Consider the following 15513-nt stretch of genomic DNA (forward strand, 5'->3'; position numbering starts at 1 on the left):
CCTGGTAAAAATATGTGCAACACAGTAATAACCAAGCGTTGAATGCGTGGTGCTGTAGTCTGTTTAATAACGACTGGTCAGGTCAAATATGTTTGTATGTAAAACCAAATAAAAGCATATTGTGGTAAATACTAAAACACACAAGTACCCCTCAACGTTATGCACCCCATTAAAAGAACGGGGTCCATTCTCCGTGTATTGATTTTAGACCATTGCAATGTGCTTGAGGCCGAGCATTTTTCTATATCTGTTGTAGAATGTACTGCACTGGCAGTCAAACAAGCCGTGCGCTCTCACATAAGAGCAGTTTGACCGATTTACACATCGCGTGCGAACAAACCGCTTCTCGTGACAGCGGGACAGATGCTTCTCAGGCAAATGCTGCCTTCATTGCAGGAAGTGTAAGGAAGCAGTACGGCGCATGCTCTGGAAGCTCTCCACAAGCGAAGGATGCGTTATTCTCTCCAGTAAAACCGTAAGTAAAACGCCGAATAATGAGTTTAAATGGTGCATTGTGGTTTTGCGTTGATGTCAAGCTGAAGTGTGGAGATTTGTTGATGTTTTCTGTCGCTTCCCTTGGCATGGGTTGCGTGCGCCGTCGCGCTGTTATGTTGGTGGTGGTGTGCGTGCGCTCGCACCAACAGGCGTCAGTATAGGTGAGAAAAGGAGGGAGAGAGAGAGGCACGCAAATGCCTGGAGTTCGTGCTCTGTAGGGCTTCTTGCTTGGCTCAAATGGACGTGTTTGTCTACCACATCATCCATTCTCAAGCTTAACGATTCATTATCTCAAGTATTTACAAAGGCTACGTGGGACTATTTTACTTTGTAACTTCATTCATATAGGTTAAATTAAATTAGGTTCTGTTCTGGATAATGAACATGTATATTGTATGAGAGTCGAAGTAACTGAATCTGTTTAATCAGATATATAACTGGTTGCATGCTTTGGAGTAGTTGTCCCAGTAACCCACCTTTCTCCTCAGTCATCCCCTTTCACCTGTTACAACAGCTAGATACAAATCCTTTTCGACGGATTGACCTTTGAATAGGACTTCTGGATGGACGATGTTATGTTACGCCCTGTGCTACTCTCTGAAAACAGCCATGTGTGAATGATAATAGAAGAATGGCTGATAGAGTATGATTGCAGTGTGCACTTACAGTTCTTGTGTTCTTGTACCATACAGTACAAAACAGTAGCCGATTGTACAATGCAACCCTTACCCTAACTCTTATGGAGTTACTCTGATAGGCTTGATCTTAATATGGATATTAAGATAGGCCTACAGGCTGCATCTCTGGAGAAGGTTTGGAGAAGTTACAAGGCCTGACTGTTGATTTGTGTTTAATGCATCACTGTTGCAACAGCCTCTATGCAACAGTGTGGGCAAAACAATGCGTACAACACAATTTGATCAATTTGGAGAAACCTTGTTATGCAAGACCATCAATTATTACTGTTGCTGAACCTAGAATTACTGGTGTGGCCACTGATAATTCATGACTGGTTGTCAAGTCTGTTGCTTGTGTAAATGATGTCACTTCAGCTCATTCAGAATGTGTGTATGATTGGATGCTCTTTTGGATTATTGAGAGAAACACATTGTTAACGGTCATAACAACGCACGTTCAACAAGGAGGATGGATTTATCATCCGTGCCTGTGCATGTTAGGACCCACTATGAGGGCCAGCTGACATTGACCTGTGTAAGCCGTGATGCACATCCGTGTGAGTGAGCTGGGCGCCGATGGTAACGTGCGTGCCGCTTTCCCCTCCGGGCCTCCAGGGAGCAGTGATGGCGGGTACTGAGGTCACGGTGACCCCGGGGGGTGTGGTGAGGGTGAAGGAAGAGGAGGAGGAGGAGGGGGTGGCCAGTGACAGTCACCGGAGGAGGGTCATCCTGCACCTGCAACCCATCCTACAGGGGTAAGAGGTTCACAGACTGGGTCCTGGGTATGGGGAGGGGGGAGGGGGGGGAGTTCTAACCTTAAAACGTAAACATTTGAGTTATCTTTAGATAGAAAACTCTTTGTGTCTGTCATAATGTAAAAGTATCTGAAACAGTTACCCAAGAAACAAAGTAGATATTAAAATATGAAGCAAGGAGAAACTACAACAGTGTTGTATTTGATTTAAAGTGTTTAGTTTGGAGCATATTCTACAGGAGAAATGTTATGTAAAGGGCATGACATTGTCGCCCCCTGCAGGGCAAAAGAAGACAATGCTGAAACACGCACTACTGTTTTGGCGATAGAGACTCACCATGGTAAGACTTCACAGGCCTCTGAGCAAATGACCTACATTTATGAAACCTATTGTGTTTGTTTTGTAATATATGATGTTTACTATGTGTGCCAACATTGTATTCATTGAGCAGATGCTTTTATCTAAAGCAAGAACATGTGGTGCACTTAGAAAGTCCAGCAGAAGATCAAGGATCAGAAGTGCAGAGTTGTAACAGTGTTCCAGTGGTCAGAGTCAAGGAGCGGTCTGTATTTACCATCCTCTCCCCCATCAGAGGAGAGTGGCACCGATGGGGAGGAGGTGGAGTACGGATATCCCATCACCTGCGGAGACAGCAGGGGCGTCCTCCTGTTCAAGAAGTTTGTTTGCCCCGGGATCAACGTCAGATGTGTGAAGGTAATTCCAGTCAATCAACAACGGACGTTCACAAGTAGCTTCACTGTGTTGCAGCAGAGTAGCCACGTCGGAGCCTGTCCAACCCCCTCAAGATTTTCAGATGGATGACATCAAAACAATTCGGGAATCCTCAATCTCGTTTTGTTCCCTTCTGCAGTTCAACGACCAGCTGATCAGCCCCAAGCAGTTTGTTCACCTGGCAGGGAAAGCCACGCTGAAGGACTGGAAGCGAGCCATCCGTCTCGGAGGGGTGATGCTCAGGTAGGCCCCGTTCTGGAACCTTCCCTTGGCACCCTTCTACCATCTGTAAGGTTTTGGGTTTTACCAACAAAACGTCACATGAAGAAGTGGTGACAATGTACACACAGAAACGTTTAACGGCCACGTCAAAAAAAAAAAAAAATCTGACGCAAGGAGAAAAATAGATTCGAAAATCACCAGTATGTACCTTGGGCTTTGATTGCTGTGACTGCTGCACGGTCACTGTGTCAGTGGGGTACGGCTTTCCAGTGGAGTTTGAAAGCAGTCATTCAAGGGTTGTCAGCGTGCTTGCGGCGGTGGAATATCATCGCACCCTGTCATGCTGCCGAGTGACACGTCTCTCACCTTGAGCTACAAGTTTCCACTTGTCTGCCTCCCACCCGCCAGTTCCTCTCTGTTTGTCTGTAGGCTATGTCATATCAGTGGCCTTTCGAAAAACAGTTTGCTGATCTAACAGGCTCTCTGACTGAAGGGGAATTTTTGCGATGCACATTATGGCAGCAGCCTACTGTGTTTTGAATCTATTTACATTTATTCATTTAGCAGAGGCTTTTATCTCAAACGGCAAACACACAGCGCACACAGGAGCTACCTGCACCGTGCTCACAGTTCTGCTGTGGTCAGTCTACATTACATTACATTTAGTCATTTAGCAGACGCTCTTATCCAGAGTGACTTACAGTAAGTACAGGGACATTCTCCCCGAGGCAAGTAGGGTGAAGTGCCTTGCCCAAGGACACAACGTCATTTGGCACAGCTGGGAGTGGAACTAGCACGTCGAACTAGCAACCTTCAGATTACTAGCCCAATTCCCTAACCACTCAGCCACCTGACTCCACCTGAGTCTACCCACACAACACTCCTTTTATGATTCTCCATCTCCACTGCTACTGTGTGTCCCACAGGAAAATGATGGACTCCGGCCAGATAGATTTCTACCAGCATGAGATCGTTTGCACCAACACCTGTCGCAGCACCAAGTTCGACCTGCTGGTCAACAACACACGAATCCCCCCTGGGTCAGCCCTGCAGATCGCCCCTACCCCCTCGCCTCTGCCCGGTGAGCCTCACCCCCTGACCCTGACCTTGACCCCTCTCAGGAGTCAGGTGACATACCAGCATAGAGTTACTTATTGTGCAGAGCAGGAATGCTGGCCAGGGACCAGTTGTGTTATTTTGAATGAGATTAAGAGTGGCTTAGAGCTGATCCCAGATCTGTAGGCCTGCTCTTGGATACTTAATAACTAAGTCTTGTATAAGTAGACCTACTTAAGTATCCTCTACTTGCTAAGGCTGTTACTTGTATCAAGCTGATGGGATAGCTTCGGGAGAAATGGCAGAACAGAGATAACCTCTAGTAATAAAATAGTATATCCATGGTAGAAATAGGATTTTGGACATTTTGGAAATCTAGAAACTTAAAGTAATAGAACGATTGTCCTTTTTCTGAACAGAGCTGATTTTGATGTGGCAGCTATTTTTTCACAGTTCAATGAGTGCACAGTGAATATGTGAAATATAGAGATAAGAAAACCGAAAGAGAACTTGGTAGTGCTCTTATAGAAGCGGGAAATCAGACACAATCCCGATAATGGGAAATAGTCCCCCAAGAACGTTTTATGCTGAGTCACAGTTGTAGATAAGCCAGAATATATTATGACCTGATTATTATGACCTGAATTGAATCAGTGAAATGAGGGATTGGATGAGATATGGAGTGTGTTTGGTTATGACTTTGCTGCATCCTGTTGGCCCAGGAGATCGACAGGCCTTGGAGGTAGAGGAGAGCCTGGAGGAAAAGCCATGTACTATTGTAAACTGGAGCTCTGGACGAGGCCCGCCCAACAACACAACAAAAGCCAACGGCCATTTCAAGAGAAGGCGAGTCGAATTCCCTGGTGAGTGCGTTTTTGTTTCTCCTCCTCTGTGTTTGTCTCGATCATGATGTAAGGTTTTCATTGTCACCTCCCTACTAAATGACATTCCGGGGGAGTTCCGGTAGCTTACTGGGCAAATAATGCCAAACCAGGGGCCTGGGTTCAAATCCAACTGAGGCTATTTCCTGCATGTCTTCCCCCCTCTCTCTCTTCCTGCTTTCCTGTCTCATTTCAACTGTTCTACACCTAAATATAGCTGCAAAAAGGCCCAGAACATATCTTAACAAAAAGATTCTAACCACAATATCACTTTTGACCTTCTCTAGACGAGACCCTGGGGTTCTGGAGGGGCGTGTCAGATATAGGCCTGATGGGGGATGTTCTGTCCAGCATTCGCACAGAGCTGTTGTCCACGCTCAGAGGAGTGGAGGTCCGCAGCGACGAGGCCAGTCTGCTGGAGGCCGGTGAGCCCTCCCAACTGCCATGACGGGGGAAACCATGAGAAACAGCTGTTATACGTCCACCGGATGTGTTCGAATCTCATCCTTGAATAAATATCCGCATTGAACACCTTCAGAACTCGATTAGAGATCATCTATTTCAGGGAAACACATGCATGTTGGACTGCATACAAATGAATGTAGTCAGTACATAGAAGTGTTTTAAATGTTACGTTGAGTAGTTTCCTTGGCTTTTTTCGTTTTCACCCAGTCATTGTACTTCCTGTTTTGGTTTTTCAGATGGCCAGGTTCTGAACTCTCTGTGTGAGATGTTTGGTCTGCTGGACACAGTTAGGAAAGCTCTTGATCAGAGGCGTAGCCAGACAGATGAGAATCAGCAGCTGGCTCACAGCCCACTATACGGTGAGAGGACAGGAACAGGTTGACGGTAGACATCCAAGAACATACCAGGAACCAGGAACGTGTATTTGCCAAGTCAGCTGACATAGAATCACGTAGACACAAGTAGACATTCCCTCAGCACTGGCTTCACTACCACATCTGTCAGGCTTACTGTGTTTACTTTTGTTAGCCTCTTACTTTGATTGTGATAGTGCAGGGGTATAGTGTGGCCATTTTTGGGGCACTGTAGTTAGGTCTATAAACCCATTTAAGTCATGTGATGGTGGTAAAATCCCGGACCCAGCTGCATCTTCTCTATCTTACCCCCAGGGCTGGAAGACAGGTTTGAGGACCAGAGAAGACAGGGTCAGGATGGACTTCATCCACCCCATGCAGGTTGCTCCTTCAGGCCTGCATCCTCCAAGCGCCCACGTCTACACCGGACCTCGTCATCCACCACCCAGACAAGGATCCAGACCGTCCTATCCCCCATCACCACTTCCCCGACGGGCCAGATTGTCTCCGTCGCTGGCCTACCGGTAGCCACCCTTGCCCAGCTCCCCACTGGCTCTCAGCACTTTACCCACCACGCCATCTCCCTAGCCAGCCAGCAGGGCAGGGAGGGAACCTTCCATGCAGGCCTCAAAGGGACTCTGTTCAGCCCAGCCACAGAGTCAGGCGTGGGGGTCCTCAGTCAGCCGGAGAGTCAGGAGAAGGAGCAGCACAGGGGGACGAATAAGGACAGGTCCTGGATAAAGGCTGAGAGCATCCGGGGAACTGTCGTGGCGCGGAAGAAGGACTCTCACCTCAGGAGAGAAGAACAGAGGGGGGCCGAGGACAGTGTGGCCGAGGACAGTGGGGCCGAGGACAGAGGGGCCGAGGACAGAGGGGCCGAGGACAAGATGTTGAGAGAAAAGTCGTGTGATGTGGAGGTTGTGCTCGTTGAGGAAGAGCCAACGAAAGAACGTGACGTCAAGTGAGAGGACTGAATCACTGAGATATGTGGGAGAGGGGTGGAGAGAGGGAGAGGGGTGGAGAGAGGGAGAGGGGGGGAGAGAGAAAGGGAGAGGGGTGGAGAGAGGGAGAGGGGGGAGGTAGAGAGGGAGAAGGGTAGAGAGGAAAATTGAAACTGCTCTCTACTGTGTAATTGCATAATATTAATATTTCTCAGACTGATTTACTACAACCTTGAAGATCAAAGCCATTCAGACATTTTGCAGTTCACTACGGTGTGTCGCCTGCACAATTGCAGTAGAGCTGTTCTATCTAATGTAAGATTTGAAATGAAACCTGCTGGCTGTTTTTGTATTTTCTTTTTGTCAGTCCGAGTTCTGTTATTACAGGTAAATTGGAAGAGATCATGTCTACAGGATGTTGATACGAACTGGGTTATGTGGAAATTACTCATGAGGCCCATCCAAGGTGTACAGCATATGTCAACAAAATGTTTCATCTACAAATATAATTGCAGTTTTGTTCTCATTAATTCCTAAATGAACTTAATAGCAAACAGTTGCTTCCAAATGTATGCTGTCACATATTTAATTGTTTTATTTTGGATACAGCTCTAGTCCCTGTCTATTTTGAGTGAGCGACTTGTCAATCCATCCTTTCCTAGACATACTGATGTCCTATTACAAGGCTCATCTGTCTTAAAATGTGAGCTCCACGCTGGAGCATTCAAGGAAAAAAAGACGTCTGTTGTTGTAACAGTTTGTGTGGGTTAAGTATTTGATATTTTTCTATGTAGCCAGTTTGTGCAAAATGGATTCTTGTCGATGTGTTTGTACAACATCCTTTTCTATTTATGTTCTTTTTCAAAATGTCGAAATCATGTTTCAGTGTTCATGGTTGGACAGCGCAAATACAAAACTTGGATTTGCAGGCTGAATATTGGACTGCACATGTGATCACTGTATTTCATTTGATAAAGGCAAACATAATGGAACTCAGGTCAGCATATATATCTTGCAAAGATACCAGAGATACAGAACTGATGTTCAATCACCTATGCACCCCATGTATCCCATGTTTATACTAATGTTATATTCATTATTATATCAACATTTTAAATGCTGTATCAACGATGTGACTTGTCTCATGTGAGATGCTCTTGAAAAATATATTTTGACCACTGGTTTATAAAACAGAGAAGCCAAGACTGATGGTGCAGTTCAGGTCTTTTCTTTCTATTTGTCACTTGACATTTCTATCCTTTTGACTGAGGAACAACAGTTGAGAAAAAAGGTTCTGTACTGGAACTTTGGAGCACCTTTAATTGTAACTTAACACTGCTTGCCCAATGAGCAAGATTGCACACGTTTGTTTTGTAATTTTTTTAAATAAACACCCTCCAAAAAACTGCAAGGTATATTATGTTTCTGTTTGAGTTCTGGGAGATAGGCCCACAGTCCATGTGTATGGAGTCAAGGGACACGGATCTGAGGTTTAAAGGACTATACAACACGGGTTGCGGGTCTTCAATGTCATTCAATAACAAGATTAAAGCCTCTCTTTGAGGTTTGCCGCTTCTCTGAAAGTTCTGTTGGTTTCCTGGCGAGCGTGTGCTGTCCTCACATCCTTTCACTGCCCAGCAGAGTCCAGTGGAGCCCACAGGCTCCCGGTGCGGTGTGATCAAAGACATAAACTTCGGGGCGGGTGGTAGGGACATGTCCTTACCAATATCAACAGACCATTGAAACTTCCCCTCCAAGTATCAGTAAAGCAGGAGCAGTGTTAGCATATGGGGGAATAAAAAACGTTGGTGGGGGTGGTCAATATGAAAAGTAGGCCTACATCTTAGTTTCTTCATAAGGCAAATAAAATAAATGCAGTCTGAGACGGCTTTGATGGATACAAATATTCTGCCGTTACCAGGTAGGTTAAATATAACGACGGCTCTTTGCAGTGCAGCTAATATTCTTTTTCCTATCCAGATGTGTTTGTTTGTTGAAGGTTGAGCGTAGCATCTGCTGAAGCTACTGCCATGATCACTGCTAATGATAACAAAGAGTTTTATCTGCCACCATGCAGCTGTTAGCATCCCTGCCACCACCTGTCCCCGAATTGAATCTTAACAGCACTATGCACATGTAACCTCAGGCAAATTAGCCTCCAGTTTTAAGTTGCTAAATCAATTTTTACCGGTAAACTTTAAAGGTGCCAAATGTCCACCATGCATCACAAAGGCATGATTACAGGCGTTAACGTGAAACATGCTTCAGCTCCTTCACTCAAATTGAATAATTTGTTATGTAACCTGTAGATCGTCTGTCGTCCCGCTAACTCCATTAGAGGCTGGGATGCGAGCTCTCCTCACAGGCCTGAAACGTTTCTCTGTTGGGGTCTGCATCTGTTCCCCCCGTTTAATTCAATCCTGCACCTTAATGTCCACGCGGGACAACAGAATTAATGATAAACAGCCCCTGCAAATGGTGCTTTGATCCAATTGGGCTCTTTGGGGCCATGGGCCCTTGATGACAGAAGCTGACTTTACTGTTGCAAAGCTACCTTGTATCATTCTAGGGGTGGGGCCTGCAGCATCGTCAGCACTTTTACAAGATGCTCAATTTGAATTATGAGTCACTGGGTTCATGTAATGTCGTTGTAAATATAAGAGGACACCTTCCATTTGTAACAGTGTCCCGCAGTTCAGACTCAGATCAATTATCTTGCCATGTCTTTATGGGGTGTTGCTGTGGGCAATCACATGTCAGGGAGGTGGTAAAACAGCAGCTCTGTAGCAAAACCTGTCAGCACCAGAGTCCATGTTATAGCCTACGAAGCATATAACATTTTAAGATCTGCAGCATTATCAGAGACACGATTTGCAAGATTTTCATCAGTGACAATATCCCTTGTGTAGATTGTGTAAAAACACGTTTTGGGCTATCAGGCAGCCCATGTCCTTTAAAGGTAAGGAAGCTTTGTCTGGTAGATGGCTTTACTCTTGGTCAAAGGGTGTTACATTTGCGAATCAATAAATAATTATTGTTCTCATGGACAAAGTGAAAAAACAATTGTTTGTTGGGGATGTATTATGTTTGAATTTCCTCTGCCCTATCATGGCAGAGCTACACGTCGATTCAGGTGCCTGGTAGTTGCTTGTGTGCACAAAAGATTAGCCTACATCAAGTCAACCTGAGAGCGCCTCGTTAATGCCTCTGTCTTCTAATCTCCAGGCTTTGTTCATTGTTCTGGAAGAGCTCCCCACGATCATGCCGGTGAATACAAGGCGAGGTGAGGGCATTGATATTACTTGTAGATGTTATAGGAGTTGGCGCGAAAGTGACACGTATAAGAAACGATAGATATATGTCTGTTAGGAATATGGATGGGAAAAAAACGCAGTTTAAATAGCCAACACCCCATCAGCAAATAGAAAGATGAAACTCCCTTGAGCGCAAATCTGTTGCTTGACAGTGCCACTTGGAGGCGTCCGTCGCATGTTTTTGAACGGTCATGTCGGGTTGGGAAAGTAGCCTATGCCTGGGAAAGAACTCTTGTCTGCCCCTTTCAATGTTTATCCTGACGTCAGTTACCAGAACTCGCGCTGCCCCTGTCTCGCTCAGTCTCAACTACGTTTCAGCAAGAATTCGTGGAATCGATGGTCTCGAGTCCACAACTTGCAAATCGGTCCTATGCGGAGTCACTGAAATGATTTCTGCGGGTTTTTCAAAGTGGACTTTAACAGAAAAATGAACACCTGTGCTTTTCTACTGATCCTGGCCGTTCAGATCTACGCCGATGGCAATGAGGGACCAACAGGTAAAAATAATCTTCTTTCGCTTTTAAATGGCTGAGTTGGGAAGTTCTGCATCCAGGAGAGAGTCCCACGATGCCCCGAGTCTGCTGCAATCTGGGTGTCGCAATACTGTCACTGACGTATTTCTCTTCTGTATTTCAAGTTCATGACTTTATGCGGTAGCCTAGAGTCATCTTTCGCATAAAGAAGAAATAGATCATCTTCTAAATTGCTTGAAGTTTTGTTTCTTTTTGTGTCTTTGTCCAAATTGGATGGAAGCGGGTGTTACCGGTAGGGTAGATACAATTCGTGTGTGGTAAATAAAACCCGTTTTTTTCTCGTAACAACGGAATCCACCCTAGTCTTCTTTAAGTTGCCAATTTGTTTTTGTGTTGTGGTTATTGGAGTAATCCGTTTAAGGAGATGTTATTAGGTATTTCACTGAACAAAGCATATTTGTTCAGTTAGAACATATTATTGAACAAATAATCGTCTGGAAGTAGAATAATAGGGAATCATTTATATTAATTTGTTGTGAAAATATGTTGTTATTAATATCGTATTACGTTGACATTAATGGCCTATTTAAATTCAAGATGGAACATTCGGGTTTATACATTCTGAATTTAGTGTTGCCAAGTCCCTGAGCAGTGCGTAAATGCGGATATTAGCTTTTGCGACGGTTTAGAGCACCATTTGAATGCCTTCTGGCTAATAGACATAAGCAGATCGGAGAAGAATTAAACACTGACAGAAACAAGGACACTGCAGTTTCTATCAAAATAAGTTAAACCTGAGATCATTCGGGCACGCTCCGTGAAAGGCAGCCCGGGAAAGAGAGAGATAGAGACACGAGGGTACATTTCTTTATAGTAATGCCTTTGATGCTTTTGTTAATGTATAAATCATGGGTCATTTTCTCATATTATTTTATTACATAAACACACTACATTTTTCAAAGCTGTCGATTGATAAAAAGGTTTTATTTGCGACCAGATTCATACTATACCACATTTGTGTGGTATAAGGATGTTCCAAGTGAACAAACTACTCACCCACTCATTCCATTTGATTCTCGCCCACTGTTGCCCCCCCCCCACACACACACGCACACACACAGCACACCATATTGTCCCCTCTCCTCTATCAAGCCTGAGTGCATCTCACCTCTTCCCTGCTAGTGGCTTTAAAATATGGAGCTTAGTTGCACATGCCCTGTTTAGTAGGAGTGTCCTCTACTTACCTTGAGTCAGTCCTCTCAAGGTGTACCTAGCAAGAGTCCTTGCATCTGTTGCCTTGATGGAGTGGGACTCAGAGTGCAGTTGAGAGAAGGCTGTTTGTGTGACTAAGACAGGATGCAGGATTTTCTCTCTCTCTCTCTCTCTCTCTCTCTCTCTCTCTCTCTCTCTCTCTCTCTCTCTCTCTCTCTCTCTCTCTCTCTTTCTCTCTCACCTTACTACTTAGCTTATCAGTACAATTGAAAGCCAAACCGTATTCTTGCCCCTGACAAATGTTGCTGTGTGTCATGCCAGATCCACGTTGCCAAATCTCGCGGTGTGATATGTACCTTATTGTCACGAGGGGAATCAACCCTATCATCAAGAAGAATGGGTCAATCATGGCAATCATCAAATCCCAGGCAGTTAATTAAAAGAACTCACATGGAACATTGAAGATTGACTAGAAAATGTGTCATTGGAGAATCACACTGTGTTGATTATTTAGTTTGTTAACTGAGGTGTGGCAGCCGCAGCATCTGTGTCATTATCTTCCCATTAACCAATTACATTTGTGTTGTTGCCCTGTGTGTTTTCATCTGGGTGACTGGAACCCTTTTAAGACTCCCCTCTCGCTTGTTCATGGTTGCCGGAACAATCATTAGTGGAACATGACGTCAAGAGATGTGTTGGACAGGTGGCCTTGAATTCCATTCATCTGCTTTTCTGCAACGCTGTCTGGTCAGTGTGCAGGCTTTTGGTCTTTATGATCAGCAGTCAAGGCATTAAGGAATGTGCATGGGTTAACTATCCCTCACTCAAAGGGCCAGAACGACTCTGCTTTTGATCAATACCATCATAATACAATCAAATCCATTATTATTATTTTTTCAAATCCATTTTTTATTCCGGGTAGTCCTGGCTGCCTAGACTCATGGTTGCCTGGACATTAAGTCCAGGGGAGGAAATGAAATATCTGCTCTGCCAAACTGGACAGACCCCATCATGGTTTATGAGTGAAACAAAAATTCCATTTGCGCCTGCAGCAGAGTGGGTCAAGGACATGAAAGACCACTGTTTTCAGGATGTATTTCTATCCCAATTTCAATGATGCAGTGCCTGATCGAGTGGTTTCTCACCTCTCCTCTCCTCGCCTCTCTTACCCTCACCTCACCTCTCCTCTCCTCACCTTTCTTACCCTCACCTCACCTCTCCTCACCTCTCTTACCCTCACCTCTCCTCTCCTCACCTCTCTTACCCTCACCTCACCTCTCCTCTCCTCACCTCTCTTACCCTCACCTCACCTCTTCTCGCCTGCCATTCCCCTCCTTGCCTCACCTCACCTCTCGTCTCCTCTCCAATCCTATCCTCTTCTCTTCTTTCCTCACCTCACCTATCCTCTCCTCACCTAACCATCTGTCCCCTCACTACCAAGCACTGTTGGCTACTACGCCAGCATAATCGGGGGGCCGTTGTCCTGTGTCACATATCTCATTTCTCCGTTCCATCTGAAGTCACTGTAAGACAGAAGATCATCTTTTACAATGATGTCGAGATGAGAAGACATATGAATCCTGGTGATGGGAAGTCAGTGAAGTAAGAAGAAGAAAAGTGAGACTTTTCTTGAGCAGATTCACCATCGTCCACAACGCCGTAGGCAGAAGCAGATGTGGAGTCTGGCAGTGCATACTGGAACATCCACACTGCATTGTCAAGCCGGCCAACCAGTTAGCCAACTAGCCAGGTCGCCAACCAGCAAGTTAGCCAAGCAACCACGTAGCCAGCCTGGTAGCCTGCCAACCAGGCTGATCAGATAGTTAGAAACCCGGACAGACAACCTAAGCTATGAGATCAAGGAATACAGAGTTACTGTAATACTCATACATAAATCCCGTTCATTAATCTAAAGCAGTCTGCTATAAAGATGAGAGAAGCCAAAAAAAATGCACTCTCCACGAAGTAAAATGATTGAGTGTATTATGATACGTTGTGGACAATATTTGTAGCAAGGCTATTACGTATGAGAGCCCATTACGTCTCTTCCTGTGGGCTGTAATAGTCTTGAACCCGGTGATTGAGAGAGGGCAGTCAGAGAGTGAATTATCAGTCGCTGGAAAAAGGTTTGAGAGGCGCTCGCAAATCATCACGGAGGAGAAATGAGCCATTGCGTTCAAAATGTTGTTTTTGGAGAACGTCCCGCTGGGAAGAAACCTGGCGCGTGAGCCAGGCCGGCGTTATGGAGAGGCCCCCGTGGAAACGACACACGAGAGGGAGCGATTCGGTGATTCGCCCCCACAGATTGACTGGACGTTTAGCCTCTGATGGACTGCGCGCTTGGCCTCCGTAGGTACCCGGGTCTCGTCACAGCTGCTCCTGTGCTCCCCCCTCCTTCCACTCGGAGGCTGCGTGTGATTAAGCAGGGTGCTTACGAGCGGAGGGCCTCGTTCTACAGCCCGTCTCCTCTCCCCCCTGATGTATGCTAATGTGCTGCCTTGTGGAGGAGAGCCAGCCCTCAACTGGCTTACTCATCAAACAAAACCAGAGAGAATCAAATGTATCCATGTGTGTGTGTGTGTGGGGGGGGGGGGGAGGGAGTGTGAGAGTGTGTGTATCTGAGGAATCCTACCAGGCGCCAAGTTCCGTGATTTGTATTTCATAGCGCTGTGAGCACGTCTCTTGGCCCGAGTACAGTGTATATAACCAGCTCCTTTAGCCTGAAATAAGCTTAACCTATTTGCCTTTTTCTGCAACAGGTATTCAGCCTAACATAGCCTAGCATTTGAATAACAAATATTTAGATTAAGTACACGGTGTACTCGTTGTACAAACTCGGCGATGTCTATTTCCCCACTCTCTTCAAACATATTTGCCATGCAGTAGAGTGTGTCTGGTTCTCGTCTTGGCGATGACCTTGTGTTTCTTGGAAGATGCCTTTTTCTTCCGACGGGTCAAACACAAGCTCCATGCTGCGGGGGTAGACAAAGACGCTGCTGCCGGGTCCGACACCTCCCTGTGTGAGCTAGTCCGAATGAGCAGGGATCATATCTGCCAATGTCCTCTCCACCCTTCACCTCAGAAGCTCTCTTTGTGCTTGTGCCTGCTCGTATCAAAGCCCCGTGGGTGATCCCGCAAGCCTACAAAGCGACCCTGAATGAACCGCTGTGAGAGAGGGCCAGGGAGTCATGGGGGAGATAATTAAACGTGACACCCATTATCCTTCCATGGTGTCTTCCATTGTGAGCCTATCATGCATGAGGTCAGGAATCACGACCGTTCTGTGAGGTTGGGACCAGTAAGCAGAGAGACAGAAAACCAATTTTCCTCGTCGCTAAAGAGTTAAATGAGCGTGAAATGTTATCTGCAAAGGCACCCCAGAATTAGCATGTGTAGCATGAGAATGTAGATTCACTGTAACCTACACTTTTTATTTCCATAAGTGTGTTTGTCTTGCCTCAAGGGGGAAATATTTGTTATTCAACTTCTCTCATCCGATATTCTTGTTTCATCAGTCATCTACACCATCCTGTAGTTCACAGGCGTGTTTGTAATATATTCTAGAGGGATGGCTTTTCTATTTCTATTCATTTAACTACAGTATTTGTGCTGCTCCTATGGTAACGCTTCTTTTCTCTGTCTTTGATTGATTTTTGCATACCTCTCCATAAATGATTGATCCGTTTTTCTGGTTTTGTGACCTCATGACTGGCACGCCAGAGCCTATTAGCACACTGTGCGGTGCGCCAGCACGCTTTGTCAACTCGACGTGGGTGTTAATCAAGCGTCTTTGTCTGCGAGCGCCTCTGCATGCGGACAAACCACGTGGAGGACACCAAGGGAATGATGGGATAGCGCTGGAGGCCTCCGTGGTGCTGGGTGATTCCGGCCTGACGCTGACAGGCGCTGGAGACCCAGGGCGACTGGCTGTCCGGGG

At 45.7% G+C, this 15513-nt stretch overlaps 2 protein-coding genes across 4 annotated transcripts in view; both read left to right on the forward strand.

The window, feature by feature from the left end:
- Positions 1 to 204: 204 nt before the first annotated feature.
- On the forward strand, positions 205 to 6655 carry LOC124482761 (glucocorticoid modulatory element-binding protein 1-like). Of its 3 annotated transcripts, none has more exons than XM_047043263.1 (10): positions 206 to 475; positions 1788 to 1927; positions 2209 to 2267; positions 2520 to 2641; positions 2799 to 2902; positions 3808 to 3962; positions 4660 to 4800; positions 5106 to 5243; positions 5520 to 5642; positions 5952 to 6655. In XM_047043263.1, the coding sequence occupies exons 1-10, from the start codon at positions 422 to 424 to the stop codon at positions 6599 to 6601; spliced, it is 1686 nt and encodes a 561-aa protein (XP_046899219.1). In that variant the 5' UTR covers positions 206 to 421; the 3' UTR covers positions 6602 to 6655. The 3 variants fall into 3 exon arrangements, with proteins under 3 accessions (XP_046899234.1, XP_046899219.1, XP_046899226.1); XM_047043270.1 differs by lacking the exon at positions 206 to 475 and adding an exon at positions 495 to 656 and having other exon boundaries at positions 5952 to 6654; XM_047043278.1 differs by lacking the exon at positions 5520 to 5642 and having other exon boundaries at positions 205 to 475.
- Positions 6656 to 10093: 3438 nt separating this feature from the next.
- Positions 10094 to 15513, forward strand: part of zgc:136683 (receptor-type tyrosine-protein phosphatase U) — a 45405-nt gene continuing 39985 nt past the window's right edge. The window contains exon 1 of the mRNA XM_047041174.1: positions 10094 to 10388. Within this exon, the coding sequence (XP_046897130.1) occupies positions 10319 to 10388 (70 nt within the window). The 5' untranslated portion in view covers positions 10094 to 10318. The remainder of the gene's footprint in view (positions 10389 to 15513) is intronic.

The sequence above is a fragment of the Hypomesus transpacificus genome, chromosome 2 (genome assembly GCF_021917145.1).
Source record: "Hypomesus transpacificus isolate Combined female chromosome 2, fHypTra1, whole genome shotgun sequence".
NCBI lineage: Eukaryota > Metazoa > Chordata > Actinopteri > Osmeriformes > Osmeridae > Hypomesus > Hypomesus transpacificus.